General features: G+C 40.4%; 1 protein-coding gene across 1 annotated transcript; it reads left to right on the forward strand.

The window, feature by feature from the left end:
• Positions 1–1,715: 1,715 nt before the first annotated feature.
• Positions 1,716–10,256, forward strand: arsh (arylsulfatase H; the record flags this gene model as incomplete). The annotated part of the gene is made up of 11 exons (XM_080498178.1): positions 1,716–1,720; positions 2,333–2,488; positions 3,590–3,711; positions 3,839–3,961; positions 4,742–4,935; positions 5,943–6,163; positions 6,901–7,037; positions 7,207–7,344; positions 7,485–7,644; positions 7,952–8,073; positions 8,716–10,256. The coding sequence occupies 11 exons, from the start codon at positions 1,716–1,718 to the stop codon at positions 9,156–9,158; spliced, it is 1,821 nt and encodes a 606-aa protein (XP_080354304.1). The 3' UTR covers positions 9,159–10,256.
• Between the last annotated feature and the right edge of the window lie 7,859 nt (positions 10,257–18,115).

Consider the following 18,115-nt stretch of genomic DNA (forward strand, 5'->3'; position numbering starts at 1 on the left):
TGTACGCTCGTGTAAGTGCAGTGGGAATCAACAAAAGCACTCTGATGTCCTGCGGCGCACAGTCAGAAAACCTGCTGGGACTGATTTGATGTAAAAGGAACCACAAGTAAATGAAAACCCTGTGAAATGGAGCACAGCCAGCTTGTGTTGTTGGCGTCATGGTTCACACTGAATATTGTCCCATGCAGTCAGATTCCTTGTAAACACAAACTATTGGAGCAGAGCATCCAAACCAGAATGTAAACCTTGAGAATTGTAGACTTATTGGGCCCCAAAGTGCACTTCCCCGATAATGCTAGGGCATCCATCATAGCCCATCCAGTCCTGCCTTATACCTTAATACCCTCTTGAATAATCCTGAGAGGATAACCAAGAACGACGGAATCATCTGACAGAAACCGCCAAGCCAGCAGAGATGTTTTGTATCTGACACTCTGAAAGGGAGAAGCACTTTCCTATCCTGTACCTGTATACATCTTGATTTATCAAACATATTTAGACAATTCATTTTTGATTTAGACGAGTGCAAGACCTTTCCTGTTAATTTAAGTACTGTGTTTTTGATTTCTGTAGGAACTGTCCTGTTCATTTTTGTCATCTGGCACTTGTGTTCTTCTGGAGTTGTGTAAATAATGTTTGAGGAGTCAATAAAAATGTTTTCGTGGGAGTTGATTGTGTAAGTTTGTGTGTTTTCTTTTATCTGTTTAGTGCCATATTAGTTTCCAAAAGTATAGTTTCCTATACAAGCTTTTTTTTTTCTTCAATTGCTCTCCATTGAAGGTTAAGCTGGATGGTTTGAAACATGTTTCCTGTTTTGTGGCTTTTGCAGTGCTTCAAGCACTTGTAAATACCAAAAAAACAAAGCTAAAACAAAACAGTCACCATGAGACACAACTTGAAATGCTTGATATGTCAGGTATTCATAGGAAGAAACTCATATAGGGCAAGTTCAAGAGTCATCATTTCCAAATGATTGATGGTGACAGGTCCATAAAGATAGTCATCAGGACTTTCATGAGGCCAAACAAACACACCTGAAACCTGTGCATGTGATCATTCATTCTGTATTTTGCCAGCTGTAACACCCACGCCAAGGATTATCCATTTGATTAAACCCAATGCTTTTGTGTACCTTCAGTTACTTGACTCTGGCTAACAATTAAACAAGCTATTCAAGTTAGTGATGTTTCATAACTGGTACAATAAAACTCACCTATAGGTGCAGGATAAACAGACTCATAAAACTCCCAGAGCTGATGTGAATTCACTTCATGTCAACTACTTTTCTCAATGTGATATTTGATATTTTTATTTATATTTATTTTTGATTTATTCTGCCCAACCTGCCCTTTATGCTGATGATGTTTCTTTGCTTCAACGCAATGCAATTATATAAATAAATGAGGTGTCATGGATTCCTGCAAAGATGTGACAACACCTCAGTCATTTGCGTCAGAAGTGTAGGAGCAGGGAAACATCTTGTCCTCACAAAGCAGGATTACTCAGGCCAGGACCAGGACTGAAAACATATCGATGCTGATGCAGTTAAATCACACAGCTTTGTCGCGACTGATCTCCGGTGTCGCCGCTACTTTACACATCTCGGTAAATATTGAGGTGCGCTCATAGTCCAGAGAGGACGGTAATGGGTCAGAGGGAGGAGCGTCCGAAAATCAATAAGGAAGACTTGAGTTTGTTTGAATAAGTGTTACAAAATGAGGTGAGTTACCAAGGCAAAGGTTATTACTGTGTGAAGTCGACGTGCATCCTTTGGCTGCAATAATACGTGACGGGAGAGATCAAACTACACTAGTTAAGAAAAGAGTCCACGTTTGTGACACGCTGTTTGCAGCTCCGTGTGAGAACGATTCTGACTGCAAACTCACATTATTCATAGTCGTGCCAGATGTTATTGTTGCACAAACCGGAGAGCTTCTTACATGTTCTTGGTTCTTTCTATTATTTGCAAAAATGATACCCTAAATATGCCTGTCAAGAAGGCTTGTATATGATAGACACAGTGTTTCTGTCCAAGCCTGCTTTTCCTCTCTAAATGTGTACATCTCCGGTGCTCAAATTCTATAATGGGCGCCTTTGAAATCTTGGCCCAAACAAGAAGACATTTGGATAACCCTAACCCTAACTTGCTCAAGGCTTAAGCATGGATTATTACAATAATTGCATTCATTTTTGATTAGACTGCAACCAAAATTCGTCTGCACTCTAATTAATTGTTTATTATGATTAAAATGATTGTTAAAATGAGCAACTATCTTATCTTCCAATTGAGTCACTCATAAATTGTTTTTTTTTTTTTTTAAATCTGTCATAGGTTTGTCCTGGTAGTACAGCTTCTCTTCTGGCTGCATTTGGCAGCAGAAAGCTTCGTTACAGGAGAGGAGATCCACAGGAAGCCCAACATTGTCCTTATGATGGTGGACGACTTGGGCATCGGTGACATAGGCTGCTATGGTAATGATACCATCAGGTGAGTCCTGCCTGTGGTCATTGGTCAAAGTCATGCTATCCTTCCTTGTACTATTTGATCCAGCTTGTAAATGAACATTGGACATTTGACATCTGTTTGTCAGTCATTTATGTGCCCGCAGGACATGTAAAAATTTAAGAAGAAACTGGGTGAGTGCTGTGTGCAAGTCCAAATCACATTCTATATTCAAGTGTCTTTCAAATATAGATTTATTAATCACAGCTCAGCTCAGCTCAGCTCAGCTCAGCTTGCAGTCAGTGTGACAGACAGCAACCCCTGTTAAACCAAGTTTTGGTTGAGGAGCCACGTACAGCCCAGTTTGATCTCAATATAGCTGAACTTGAAGAAACACCTCACCTATGTATAATAAAAACTCAGAAAATAAAAGCCTGCTTTTAGTCTAAAGAAAAAGATTTATATTGTGACAAATGTCACAATTTTAATGCATCCCATGTTGTTTTTTAAAACTGCAATCTGAGTTTGAGGCAAAAGCTTGTTTGTTATTCTACATGATTTCTGTAGCATTTATTCTGCATGTTTTGATAAACTCAGTCTCACAGCTCAGTTTTTTTTTCCCACTAGAGATAAAGAAAAGAAAATCCTTCGCTGTGTCGTATGTCTGTTTATCTCACTACAACGGTGTGACGCTGTGACGTAGGGTCATTCCACATGTGAAATCAACAATTTGGTGAGATATTGTAACAGTGTTGCAGATTGTTACAAAAAGGCACATGAGCCATGTTGGAAACGGTGATAATGTGGGCTGAGTATTCTCGCAATACATTCTTTAAAAGAAGTACGTTTGTAATACACAAACAGAGCCATGCAGGCCTTATCATAATGGTGAGAATAACTCGCGGCTTTATTATGCTGCAGGGGAACGTTTGCTGGTACGGTTTGAGCCCATTTGCCTCCTCAGAGGAGGGCTGCTGCTACAAATCAATACAAAGTAGAGGACATTACCTGCCTCTGCAGGGCGCTGAGTTGTCTGATGAGCTGCATGTGGTGGCTTAACAGTTCATTATATCAGCTTCCATTGGTTTTTTTTTTTTAAAACCTTTAATTGTCTCCGATATGTTTTTTTTTTTTTACTGTTTGCAGGACCCCTAACATAGACAGGCTGGCCTCTGAAGGGGTGAAGCTGACTCAACATATTGCAGCTGCTCCTCTGTGCACGCCGAGCAGAACTGCTTTTGTAACGGGCCGCTACGCAGTTCGTTCAGGTAACGAATATTTTTACTTTTATTTAGCCAGTAACAAGTAATCATGGCTTCAATCTGGTGTTTGAGTTCGTCAGACATACTGTGTTTGGTCATTTATTTCTTGCATATTTGTATGTCTGTTACCAAGGGATGACGAGCACAGGGCGCGTCCAGGTGCTGCTGTTTCTTGGAGGTTCTGGGGGGCTTCCACCCGACGAGACCACCTTTGCTAAAAGGCTACAGCAGCAAGGATATACCACCGGCCTAGTGGGTGAGAGAACATGTTGTGGGCATTTATTTTTTTGATCCTGCTTCTGGAATTTTCTCCAAAACTGTATTCAGGCCACTTGGAGAAAAGAACAATGTGATTCTCCAGTGTATCTGCCATCATGTAAGACTTGAAGTTGGGCAAATAGTTCAGACTGACACACTCAATGTTTACAGAATGTAATATGTAGAATTTTCACCGTAGATCAATCCGTGGTCGACGTCTCCTTGTTTCTTACTTGTCTGTGTGGTTGAGAGTAATAAGAAAACCTTGTTGTGCATAAGGAGGCAATTTGCCATCAACAGTTTCACACTTTTACAAGCATTGGCAGCACGTAAACCATATGGTTCTGCATACGGCTGGCACTGCTTTGTGAAAGTGATTCAACGACAGGATAAATGTGCCCACGATTACAGAGAAGAATGTGGGCTGCTTGGTGATCCAGTGAGAACGTCGGGTCCGAGTTTGGCTTTTAGGGTGGACTTCATGCAAGGGTTTTGTTAGGGTACTCCAATCACAGGCCCAAAATTTGCATTTGACATTAATAGGTCACTGTGCAATCGCTTATAGGTGTGAATAGGAGTGTGTGTGTGTGTGTGTGGTTGTCTGACTCTGCTTTTGTCCTGTAATGAACTGCTGTACCCAACCTTTTTCTGTACTACTGCGACCCGGCACTGAACAAAGCAGTATTGAAGATGGTTCGATAGATAAGAGTGGAGTGTGGATACATCAAATGTTGATTTATGCTCAGTTTATTGTTTCTGATTCGCTGTAAATCTGCAGGTAAATGGCATTTGGGTGTGAGCTGTGAGCACAGAGGGGATCACTGTCATCACCCGAACCAGCATGGCTTCAGCTACTTCTACGGTCTGCCGTTTACCCTGTTCAATGACTGCGTGCCCGGGGAAGGCAGTGATGTGCTGGCAGACTTCCAGGAAACACTCCAAAATCTGATGATGCTTTTTGGATTCACTCTGGTGAGTGTGTCCTTGTTTCTATTTCATGGACAGAGTTACACCAGACTAAAAAAATCATATTTTTCAAATATTCTGAACTCAAAAAAGGGGGGAATGCATTTGTCTTATGAGATGATGAGGAAGAATTTTAGAAAACAAAGACTTGTTTTGCCGTTCTGCCCAAAGCAAACTGACTGATGTGTAATCACTGAGAAATGTGCCAAAGGGCTGGAAAAAGAGTGAAAACAGAAGTTGCAATTGTGAAACTGAGTCTTACCAGCCAGAAACTTGCTTTGTGGGGAGCGCAATGTCGAATGCAAAATTTGGCAATAGTGGGTACCTGTGGGGTGGATGGGGTGGATTGGAAGCAGCTGTGTCACAAACAGAGCAAACAAAAACAAGTTTGAAACAAACAATTGGCTCTAGCAAGGTAGAAATACAAGATATAGAATAATAACTAAGCATAGTGGCACTCCCCGAGGAAAAGTAGCTTTTAAGTTTAACCAAATAACCCTGTTTTCAGAAGTAAGTGCAAATATACTCAAGAGGACATGATGTACCGTTTTCACCCATAGAACCTGACTGCTCTGGCCTGCTCTGGCATCTAGTGGCAGCATCACGAAACTGCACACAGATCTGCCTCTGATTCACAAAAAGGCAACAAGCAGTGTTAAAGATTAAAAGCAACGCAGTCCTTCTCACATGGAAAATATAGTTGTACAGTCGGACTGACACATAATCAGAATGGATTTGAATCATACATCAACGTTTTCAAACTTTTAATTTGTAGCAGTTGAGTGCTACGATGCACTTTAAGTTGATTTGGTTCACTTGTTTGAATCTATAAAGTTTTTGCAGAACATCACGATGCAGTCCAAGGCAATTATCCGCCAACTTTAGCTTCACGTGTTATTTGTGTATTTCTGTGAATTGGTGAGCTGAAATGAGTGTGTAAATCTGTCAGAAGAAGCCTTGTTACTGAGAGGAAAGTATCTCTAAACCCAATGTTTGACTGTCTGTATTTTTAGGTGTGTGTCCATGTATGTGGCCTATTTGAAGCCAGGCTACGGCTCGTGGTGCCGCTTTTTTTTCTCACCATCCTAGCAACCGCAGTGTGGTATGTGCCCTTTAAGCTCCTGCCAATCTGGAACTGCATCATCATGAGGAACCAAGAAGTAATTGAACAGCCAATGACAGTGGAGACAGTGCCCCAGAGATTGCTGGGAGAAGCACAAAATTTTATAAGGAGGTAGGAATGCATGAGTTGTTTAGTTAAAAAAAAAAAAAAAAGTATTCTTAGTAAAGAAAAATGGCCGAAGGCTATTGATCCGTAGAGTTGTGGTTTATTGCAAACACAAGATCAATACGATATGTAATCCTTCTTGAGCTTTCTGTAAATGTTGAAAGTTAAAATAATATCAATTTTATTTGCATAGCAATACAGAGCAGGAGCAGCACACACAACAGACCATCACTATGTTGCTAAAGTCGTGCATATGTGGAGACGGCAATGTTTATATGTTTTAGTTGCAACAAAATGATCTTCAAACATATAGATTTAGGACTGAACTTGTTCTTCACTGAGGTAATTTGCATAAGGAGAAGAGTTCATAGCATCAACCTCATCAAGACACACAGGTCAAATACACACATTTCTACAAAGGCCATAAAAGTTTGACAGATACTGTTTGATAACTCCCAGCTTAGTAGATGCACGTCGTATTGCTGCCGCTATGACCCAGACACAGAAAGTTTCACATTTAACATGGTTCCGGTCATGATTTTTTTTGTCCTTTCCAAATTTTTAACGTCATTATGTGTATTGTATTTAACAAATCCTCCATTAAATCAATGAAATCCATATCCTTCTTCAGTTCAATAATTAATTTTAATATCTAGCAAATTATTTTGCCACATAAAGGCACAGTGCGTTTCATTGCACAATTTATTACGGATGTATTTTAACAAAAGTTCTTCCTGTCTCAGGAATGCCGATCGTCCCTTCCTTCTCTTTTTCTCGTTGGTTCACGTTCACATTCCGCTGTTCAAAACTCCTGCCTTTGCTGGTAAAAGTCGCCACGGTCCCTATGGTGACAATCTCGAGGAGATGGACTGGATGATCGGTAAGTTGAGGATCTTTTGTGGCAATATTTCCCGATGAAGCGTGAAACATCAAACGGTTCTTATCGGTGAATAACCCAGAGCAATACTTTTAGAGTGATGCAGGATAGTTGGTTCTCTTTTACGGATTCAAGTCAAATCTCAATATCTAACTGGCTGTCCGATTTATAGGTGAAATAACAGAGACAGTGGACTCCCTTGGACTAGCCAGCAATACTCTGATGTACTTCGCATCAGACCACGGTGGACACCTGGAGGACTCTGATCTGACCACTGGACAGAAAGGAGGCTGGAACAGTATCTACAAGGGTCAACCATGTTTGACATTATTTCACTGATAGATACTGAACTCCAGTCTTTTGATGGTCGTCTATTTTTCATTTACTTCAAAACCTTTTTTTTTTATACTGAATTAAGCGTTGTCCTGTTTCCCGTTGTCGTCCCTTTAGGTGGAAAGGCGATGGGGGGCTGGGAAGGAGGGATCAGGGTACCGGGGATTTTCCGTTGGCCGGGCAGACTGGCAGCAGGAAGAGTTGTGGATGAACCGACCAGCCTCATGGATCTGTACCCCACTTTGAAATATTTAGCTGAGGATACAGACCCTGACAGGTGTGGAGTGTTTCTATTATGCTGTTTGCAGTTACATTAATAAAAAGGTCATTTTCTTTTCCCAGGTTTTTTTTTTTTTTCCTGGTAAATGTTTGCAAAAGTTGAAATTATGAATAGTTACAAAACAGAAATGAGCCACCACAAGCTGGTTACTCTTAACTTGATCAGTTGCCTCTGAAATCACTCTCCTTTTCAGGAAAAAAACAGCAATTTGATTAGACATGATGCAAAGATTTCTTATATCTTGTATAATTTTATATAAGATGCAGGTGATAACTATTTACAACCTCTCTCCTTGCTCACTCAGACTGCTCGACGGCCATAACCTCATGCCGCTTTTGGAGGGGAAAGTTGGGCGATCAGACCATGAATTCATGTTTCACTACTGTGGCATCTACCTGAATGCAGTACGTTGGCATCCACCTGGAAGTAAGTTTACATACAGACACGCAAAGTTAGTAGTTGGTCATACAAACGCATACATTTGAAATTCTCGACAGTTTGAAGCAACATCTTTTGAGATAAACATGTGCTACAGTTTGAAATCTTACATGCTGTGTGTATGGATTAATGCTTTTCCAAGTCATATGAAAAGAAATGCAATTATTTATTGATTGTATATAATGACCTAAAAAAAAAGTGAGTCCTTCAAAATCATGTTGTTTTCCACATCGGTCATGAGTCTTTGTATGATTTTCCTCTAAGCCAAACAGTGTGCCGAGTGCAACAGCAAACACTTCGATATACCATCATATCTTCTCTATGAACAATACGAGTCTTTAGATTTGATAACTGTCAGACTGTTGATCGCAATACCCTCCAAATGCTTCAGGTCAGGATTCAGAAAGGTTTTGATTAGTTTCTGAACTAAAAACCAAAGTCATGTTTAAATTGATGGACTAATACTTTTTTCAGCTCAAGCAGTTTGAACAAAAACACAATTAGGTTTCCTTGGAATTGCAATTTGAATACAGCTCTGACTACTTCTTAAACGTAACTTGTTCATAACACCGCCAGTTTTCTTGGCTTTATATAGCATGAACATGCTTTCACCGACATGTCATCCTACAGGTGACTCCATCTTTAAGATACACTTTTTCACTCCCAACTTCTCACCCCCGGGGGCCGTTGGATGTTACGACACAAAGGTCTGCATGTGTCATGGAGAACACGTGACACGCCACAACCCACCACTGCTGTTTGACCTATTTCACGACCCCTCGGAGTCCCGACCTCTGAGCCCAGAGACTGAACCGCGATATGCAGAGATTCTCGAACAGACCGCCAAAGCGGTGGCCAGACACGAGAGCACCTTCACAAGCAGACAGACATCGGATGACACTCATTCACACACCAGCGCAGCGACACACGGTGTTGAAGTTCAGATGAGTTGGAGCAAGATTTTGTGGAGACCGTGGCTTCAGCCCTGCTGTGGGACGTTTCCATTCTGCTGGTGCAAAGAGAACATGACTCATGTTTTAGAGCAAAATGTCCAAGAATTAAAAAATAAATAAATAAAAAATTGCTGGTATGGGTTTGGTGAAACTGTTCTCAAAGATATGGTTGAAAACAAATCGAACACTGTAAGCTGGGATGAAGTTCCCATGAGGGAGGAAGCAATCGGGTTGTTTCTTTTTTCTTTCATTCTTTCTTTCTTTAAGCTATATTAGAGGTTAGATGGATTTGGGCCTTTACAAGGGCAATTTATCAGATGTGAGGCCAAAGTTGCAATTTGTATTGTTTTGCTTTGATTTGGAATAAATGCAAGAATAATCAGCAGAACGGTCATTTAGGACTTGCATTAATCTTGCACTATTGCAATTTGTTCACACACTACAGTGTTTCTGGAGTGACTCCATTATTAACATTAAGTAAATGCTATTGAGCCAGTAAAGATGAGATTTGTCCAGTTAGAGTTTTATAAGTTAAGTGTTAAAGTTGCTGTTAACTTGCATTAAGTAAAATGCAATTTATGTTGCCATTTTTGTTCGGGTTAGTATAAAAAAAAAAAAAAAAAAAAAGATAAACTCTTTCTACTCCATTTCAAGTATGTACAGTCTGATTGCCACATTCAATAAAATGGAGTGTGTTGTCCCTCATATTTCTGGTTTGCTCATTTGGATGTTTTTACGCCAGCCAAGGACAAAATAGTTGTCTGCATGTCTGTTAGCAAGATTACGTCAAAACTATTGCCTAGATTTTGTCGAAATCTTCACCACAGATAGATATTAAGCAATGGAAGATCCCATTGAATATTGGAGGTGATCCGCAAACTTTTTTTTGTGTGCGTTTGGGGAGTCCAGGTCAAACTTTGGCGGACATCAGAAATCTCTTATTGCTCTTGTTTCTTTTATTCTCTGACAAGGAGGTTATGAAATCATCCACTTTTATTTGTCTGTTTGTATGTCTGTTAACACGATATCTCGAAAATTAATGAGCGGATCTTCATAGAAATTGGTACACATGTGCATTTTGATCAAAGGAACCACTTATTAAATTTTGGTGGTGATCCGGATCAAAATATTTGTTTCAATAGAATATTAAAATTTTTCAATAAATTGTCTTATCATCTGTTCTTTCTAATTATGAAAGAAAAATCATGTGATCACAAAACTAACTAACTGAATGAATAAAGGCAGTTGATCTGGGTGTTGAATATGTGTCATTTCCCTGTGTCCATGGCTACCGTTGGCCGAGGTCCGAATTCTCTGTTTGCACTTGTTTCAGTAAGTCGAGGTGAACCCAGAATTATTTACAGAAGATGGTAGTTAAAACTGTCTGCCACTAGGGGGCAAAGTCTGACTGCGTTTGAGACATCTTGGGAGTTGATCTGTGTATGTTTGAGAGTCTTAATACACTCCTATTTTGTCCTTACCATCTGAGCTCTGAGTCCTTTGTTGCCATTTACCACCGTCTTGTAGTTCAAGTAATGAAAACCAGAAATGAAAGTGATTTACAAAAAGTTCATATGGCATGTGTGTATAGTTTGTTGACGCTTTTTGGGGACAATCATTTGATTCCATCACTGGCATTTCATTCATTGGTCGCTTTGTTTTGTAGAGTAAGAAATGTAAAGATTTCTATTAAGAAATATATATGCTATATAAGCCAGACTTAATGACTAGTTGTTCTGGATTACATCACAATATATAGATACACAACCCCCACATGAGCAGTGGAATTGGTCTTGCCCTAATAGAGTAGAACATTACTGATCTCTAATCAGCACTCGGCAATAAATTCCAGCCTATCTTTGTTTATCTGACACCCTTCTTCCCCTCCCATCCTCTATTATCCTTAGAAATCATCTGATTTTATTTCATCCATTCTTATTGAACGGTGTAACTAAGGTGAGTTTCCAAATACAATTTTCTTTTCCGTTACATCCCTTCATGAATATAAGGGCACCGAGTCAGCTTCTGAGCGGCACACCCGGGCCGGGCGCATGGCTGACCTACTTTGACACCCTGTGGCTCCACAGATCTTTGGTCCTAAAAGACTTTAAAGACTTTGTGAACTTCTCCATCATCAGTGTCATCACCATTCATTATCATCATCAACACTGTCTCCCTCCAGCAGTGGCTGCCTGTCAAAACATCAAAGTTTGCTTCAGCCGCAGCCTGTAATTGCTCTCCTTCCTTCCCTCCTCTCCGTTTCCTCTTCGTGAAATGGTTTTCTTTGTCGACTCCTCCTTTTTTGTCCTTTCTTCACCTCCTCCAGAAATTTCACTTGCATCCATAAGTGAGGAGAGAAATTTCATCATCACAATAATCATTGCCATCGTGGCCACAGTCATCACATCTCTCCCTCCAGCAAAGACCAGTACATCAAACACTCAGCAAGTTCATTTCTGTAGCCACTCCATTATGTCTGTAACAGTAAATCATGCAGTCGACCATACATAACAACATTTGGCTGTGCATCAGACTTAATGATGGTTGGTGGGAGAGAATGTAACTGGCAGAGTGTCGTGTCACTCACGCGCGTCATCGTGCACACACACACAACCACATACAGACATGGCTGTGTGCGTGGGCTGTAATGGGCACACACACAAACACACACATGTCCCTGCACACACATGTGCACATAGATCATGTTGTTTTGAACACATCAGTGGTTTTCTGTAAAGGTCAATGTTTCACGAGATGCCATAAAGCATTTTTACAACACTGTTTGACACACAGACACACACACAGCTTGAAAAGGCAGGAATACGGCGCGGCAGCTTAAATAAGCTGGAGCCAGATCTGCTGTATCACACACTAATAGCTATAGGGGTGTTTTTGTAATGTTCAGTTCGTCTTTCGATATGCGTCTGCGTTAGTGCCTATGGTTTGATTGTTGCTAATAATAGATTGTGTGACAGACCAGGGTGTCTTTTACAATCAACAGTGTCAACTCGCTGGCGGGAAATCTGTTTCTCATCTTGTTGATTAGTTTCTGTTTAAATTCAATGACAAGGTCCAGCCAAAGAGATTTTTGCACTCTTTAACATTTGGAGTTCAATTTATGAAATCACTGACATACTGACCATTTAAATACCAAATAAATCCACACACAGACACAACAGCTGCTAAATTATGGCCTTCCTTTGACAGACAGTAAGCATGCATAATAACTTCCAGACCAGTAGCTTTTTTTTCTTGTTCACTTTATTCAAAATACCTTTTTAAAATGCTGCATTACTTTTGAACGTTGCTACTGTTTCTGCACCTCCTGAAAAATAAGCCGACGAACCATTTAATGATGCGGTAAACACACTTATTTGAGGAATCTGTTTCCACAGTTGGACATCACTGACTGCATGCTAATTTGTTTGAGTTAAAATAAATTACTGTGCAGTTACTGTTCAGAGTTGAGGCTGTAAAATGGTTAAATAAGATGGGGAAAACGCAAAACCCACTAAACTTTTTCAGATATAACTACACTATTCGCCAAACCTGTGTGAGCTTGTTATACCGGGTTTTCATCGTGTCTTTACGAGTTAAGGTTCCCGCAAACGATTTATGGCCGTCTGGGGTCGTCAAAGCCTTAACACTGTTCACGACTGTATGAGACAAATTTAAAATAATAATAATCTGTAGACTGTACAAGCTGAATCTGCTCCGACTTCACGTAAATAGGCAATCACATTGATATAACGTCGTAATTGCGCACCATCCATTCAAGAAAAATAAAGATGCTGAACAGGGACAGAACTCTCACTCTTATGTTTGGAAAAAAAAACCAAAGAGGGGCAACCTGAGGATGAGGATTTTGCAAAGAGAGCTTGAAATAAGTCCTTGTAACCATGTACTACAATTTTGCATTGGCATTCCTTTGGCGCGTGGAAAACTAGGTTATGTCGTACTGCATTGTTATGCGTTTGTTTAAGTGGATGTGATCACAGCTGCTGCTATGACTCCCAATATATCAGACACAATCCGACATAGGTTGCAGGCTTATGACCGATACTTTGGCCATCCTAGAACTGTCCACAAAGCCTGACTGATTTGAGCAGTGACCGTGGATTTTACGAACGATTCTCCCAGGATCTGATCTTTCGTCTCAGACAGCCGAAAATCGCGCTGCTCTGCGGGAGCCTTTGAAGATGCAATATGGGGTTTTCATAATCGCCATAACCTCAAATAACAGGCGCAATGAAACAAAATGACAGTAGTGAAATCTTCTTGAGGACAGCTTTTACATTGGCCCAGTTTTAGTGTTGTGATGCAGATTTTCACCACAAGGTGGTGTCGTGAGTGAAAGAAGCAACAGTGAGAATAGATAGCCCAACAATGGCAGCAACATCCAACAAAACTCTGGTAGACAGATTGGTGCTGAAGTGACTCACCACTTCCTTCCAATGTGCAACAGAGGCATGACTTCAGTATCATGAAACCAGAGTATCCAGAGAAAAACCTTAAGCACACAATGAGAGAACAAGCAAACAGCTCTCAACCAAACTATTCACAAAAAAAACCTAAAAACAACTTCAGATATACGCATTTTATCTCAGATTCACAAGCATTGCCGACAGTCATTGTGACCGTTTCTTAGCTTCAGGAGACGAAAAATTAAAATATATTTCTGTGTGAATGGAGGCAGAGCCACACGGGAGTTGTATCACCGTTCTTTTGGGCGGAGGTTTTGTTAAAACCGCAGCTGAACTCTGTGGTAAGGCCGTCAGACAGCATTACAATCTACAAACTATGCCAACACATCATGCACTCTTTGCCCTTTTATCTCAGCTCATGCCTTTTAATATTTCCTTAAAACTGTCTGTGGTGACTGGGGGAATTAAATAAAACATGCTCTGTATAAACTGTAAAAGACGAGGAGAAAATATAGATTTAACAGATGCAAAGTTTCTGGGAGAATAAATTCACCCATAATCCATACACACTAAAATGTAAAAATGTTCAAAAGTTCAAAGTAAGAATTGGCGCTGCTCCGTCAGAGTATTTTGCTTTCTGATGATTTTTCTCTTTTAAATAACTAAAAAGCAGAAGAAACGGCATAAAAAACCGCAGCCTGCTGCTCTGCTCCATTTTTAGATCTGATCATTCACAACAATAGATTGCTGTGGCACAGCAGCAATTACACACCATTACAACACTATTACATTAGGAGGCACAAAAAGTGAGATGGAGAGAGACACGGATAAAAAGAGCCATATTTGTCAATGAATGAGGCTTTTAGATGGTAGCGCAGAGGTGCTCTGCTCACTCTCCTAATAGCGTTGATTGTATTTGAATGTGCTCGACAGATAATACATTTGAATGCATGGCTGTTTGCTTGACTAAACAATGCATGCTTTGCTCGTGCAGCAGAGGCAGATATTTGTGCATGTACAGCACATATTATACAGTTTTCAGCAGTACTGGGCTGAATTGTTACCATGTGAGATCGGCTCCAGGGGACGAAATGTTGCCTCTGCTGGGGAACTCTCAATACACATGCATGCAGAGAGCCAGAGAAGATGGAAGAAGCACACAATCTGTGACTGACTCTAAGCCTGTTTCTATCACTGCACGTCTGCCCTTGTATCTAAATGTAGATCGTCTGATCCCAGAGACCTGCAGCGGGGGAAACAACTGGTAGTACACCGAGCCATGTTAGATTTTTGTGTACATGTGTGTTTAGTGTGGTACACTGCAGTTTAAGTGTGTGCCATGTTGTGTACCATATGTTCAAAATTACCTCTCACAGGGGACTAGGCTGCAGGCAGGGAGCAGGACATGTGGAGTGGCATGTCAACACGCACACACATACATACACAGACACACATACCCTCCTGTACACAAATAAACTGCAAAGATTCTAACAGCACAAGTGCGCACACACTCACACCGAATTACTCCCAAATGTAGATATACCTTTGAATTATTGGTACAGCCTTGTAGTCTCAACACACAGCATTGTCAAAAGCACAAATCAAAACAGTTGAGTGCAGCAAAATTCAACATTATTCCCCTTCAGTGACAGGAAGTGTTTGGGTAGGTGGGGTTTCATGGGGTGCAGATTACTAAATTACCAAGCTAATGAGACAATTGTGGACACACACACACACACAAACACACACACACACATACACACACACACACACACACACACACACACACACACACACACACACACACACACACACACACACACACACACACACACACACACACACACCATACTTAACGTCTCTTCCTGTGTTTATGCCTCTTAAAGTGACAGAATTTGGCTCCATCACACTCATCTGTTTTTCAGCTTTGCACTGGAGAGCAGCAGCTCTCTAGCTTTTTGTTGCAGAGACAAAAAAAAAAATAGTCCAGAGAAATGTTAAATTACTCCCAGTTAGCAGGACGTGTCAGAGCGGTGTGTGTAATTTAGGCGAATTACAGGTTTTCAGAGAGCAACTCAATTACACATCTGACACCAAAATACATACACACATGTGCACACCCGTTTTTACAACAATACTTGTGGGGCCCCGGACCTTCACCATCACAACTGAATGCCTTCCCCCAGCCCTGTCTCGAAGCCCTATTTTGACCTTACTGGAACCTTAGCCCTAAAATCACATTTTAACAGTCAAACATGTGCCCACCTCCAGTGTGGTATGTGGAGTGCTCTTCTGCTGCAAGATTAATCCTGGTTTGAGTCCGGGCTGTGGGCATGCCCTCCCATTGCCCATTGCTGGGATTGACTCTGGAATTATATGAAGCAGCTTAGAGGATGGAAGGATGATGTGGTGTCCAACAATTTGGGCCTCACAAAGTACGTGCGTGCACAAACGCACACACTCACACATAAACAGGCCATGCATCTGTGTGGTTTTTTGGCCAAACGGCAGATGCCAGTCATGTTTTATGAAAATGTATGGTGAGCATATGTGTATGACGCCACAGTTTTTAACGTTAGAATTTGCCTCCCCTTTGTTGTGACAGTTCATTCAGTTTAGTCTGACATAAATTAGATCAAAAAGCACCACATGGCTGGTGGATTGCTGGATAGCGGACTGTGATCATAGTGACATTTTTTTAAGCACTTGAGGCATATGTTTGTACGTAAACCCCCCCCCCCCCCAAAAAAAAAAATCTTTTTTTTTTCTTCCGCGAACTAGCTATGATCAACAAGAGACCTCGTCTATTTTGTGAGCTGAATAGAAACAAATTCCAGGTGGCTTCTTTGTGAACAAATGATGCTGTCAGTAGAGTTCATGACCAGCTCCATTTTGCACGCAGCAAATATTTAAAGAACATATGAGAAATCAAGTTGATTTGATATTCAGTAGCCAGTTATATACAGTCTTGAAAGTGAAGAGGACAAAATTTATTTTAATCATAGAAAATAAACAAAGTACTGGAAAATGCTGCAAGGGGACACAAATAACTATTTCAAATTAAACCAGGCACAAACAAATAATTCAAATGATTTAAAAGAAGCAAAAACAATCTAATACAATTTTTATTTTTTTTTTAAAGATCCCCACAGCAAAATTAAATAACTACACACAGAAAAAGATTTAGACATAGATACAGCCCAAATGCATTTTGAAGCATTCATTACCTGGGTGACCAGGTCTCCCCTCCATAATTCATCATGACAGGGTCCAGTCTATTGAGGAGCAGAGGCATTAGGCGAGAGAGCTGGAATGAATAATGGAAAAATGGAGTGATGGTCAGTGAGAAAGAGAAGGTAGACGTGTGATGAAATGAATATTTGTGGTAGCACTGAGAAGAGCTTGAGGTGTGACCAATAAGATACAGACTGGCCTGACAGATTCAACAAAAACTGTCTTTTGTTACCCGTGGGATGGTGAGGAATAAAGAAAGAGCAGCAGGGAGGATGAGCGATGGCAAAATTATTTTGAAGAATGACACCAGCCTTTGTTATGCTACTTCATATGAGAGACAGATGAGCAGGAATGACGAACGAGAAAAATACTCATACGGTAATGATTGTGGAACAAATAAAAGATTGAAGGAGACGAGCTACAATGAGGTTGACAGGCAGAAAATAATTTTGAGATTGACTAAAACCTTCAGGTCTCAATCTGAGGGGAGAGAAGAAATATTAATTTGAGAAAGTTATTTGTGAGCAGGTATACGTTCACTACCAGACACTGTAAGTAAGTGAATATATTTTTATTTGTATAGTGCTTTTCGCAGACATACAGACAAAGTGCAGTAAGAGTTGTTCATTGGCGTTGCCACTGGTGGCTGTTGTCCAATACCAGGCTCCGGTATGGAAGGTACAACTTGATTTTCCTCTTTATCCCCTTCAGAAGACTCATTATCACTCACTAGTCCTTCTGCTTGGGAAATTAAATCAGGACACAAAACATTTGAATGGATTGTAAGATTCTCCATATACATTAATGATACATTCAAGTGATTGCTCACACACAAATGTGCAGGAGCACATGATGGCATACACGTGTTTGTCACACATACCTTTGACCTCTGACTATCACCTGACATTCTAACTGGATCTCTAACTGGATTCTGGCTTTCACTCGTCACCACTGTCATCCTCAATTCATTGTCTGGTGGAATGCAGTTAAAAATGCATAGTTAGGATTCTGTGACTGTCACATGTAGTCAAATCCATTTCCTATAATTGATAGTATGTGTGTTGGTCTTTGTAGTGTCTAGCTTATCTTCAAACATCAGCATTATTGCATCTACATGATGAAAAAACAAATGAAACAACAAATGAAAAAAATAACCTTTTTAGTATATACATTTTAAAAAAGATACCTTTTTCTTTACATGTTTTGCATCTCGACATATTTTTTCTTTCCTCAAGTTATTTCTATTTAACAACCTGTAAAAGTAGTTTTGATCTCACCTTTTGCCGCCACATGCAGCTTTGCTCCCTGAAACGTCCAAACCGCCAACAAAACATCGTACCCAATGCAAACCCTGATATTCTTGTACAGAAACTAATCCCACACCATTTTAAAAATATAGAATGGGACAATGTCGGGGCC

This window comes from Blennius ocellaris (genome assembly GCF_963422515.1).
Source record: "Blennius ocellaris genome assembly, chromosome: 6".
In the NCBI taxonomy this organism is placed as follows: domain Eukaryota; kingdom Metazoa; phylum Chordata; class Actinopteri; order Blenniiformes; family Blenniidae; genus Blennius; species Blennius ocellaris.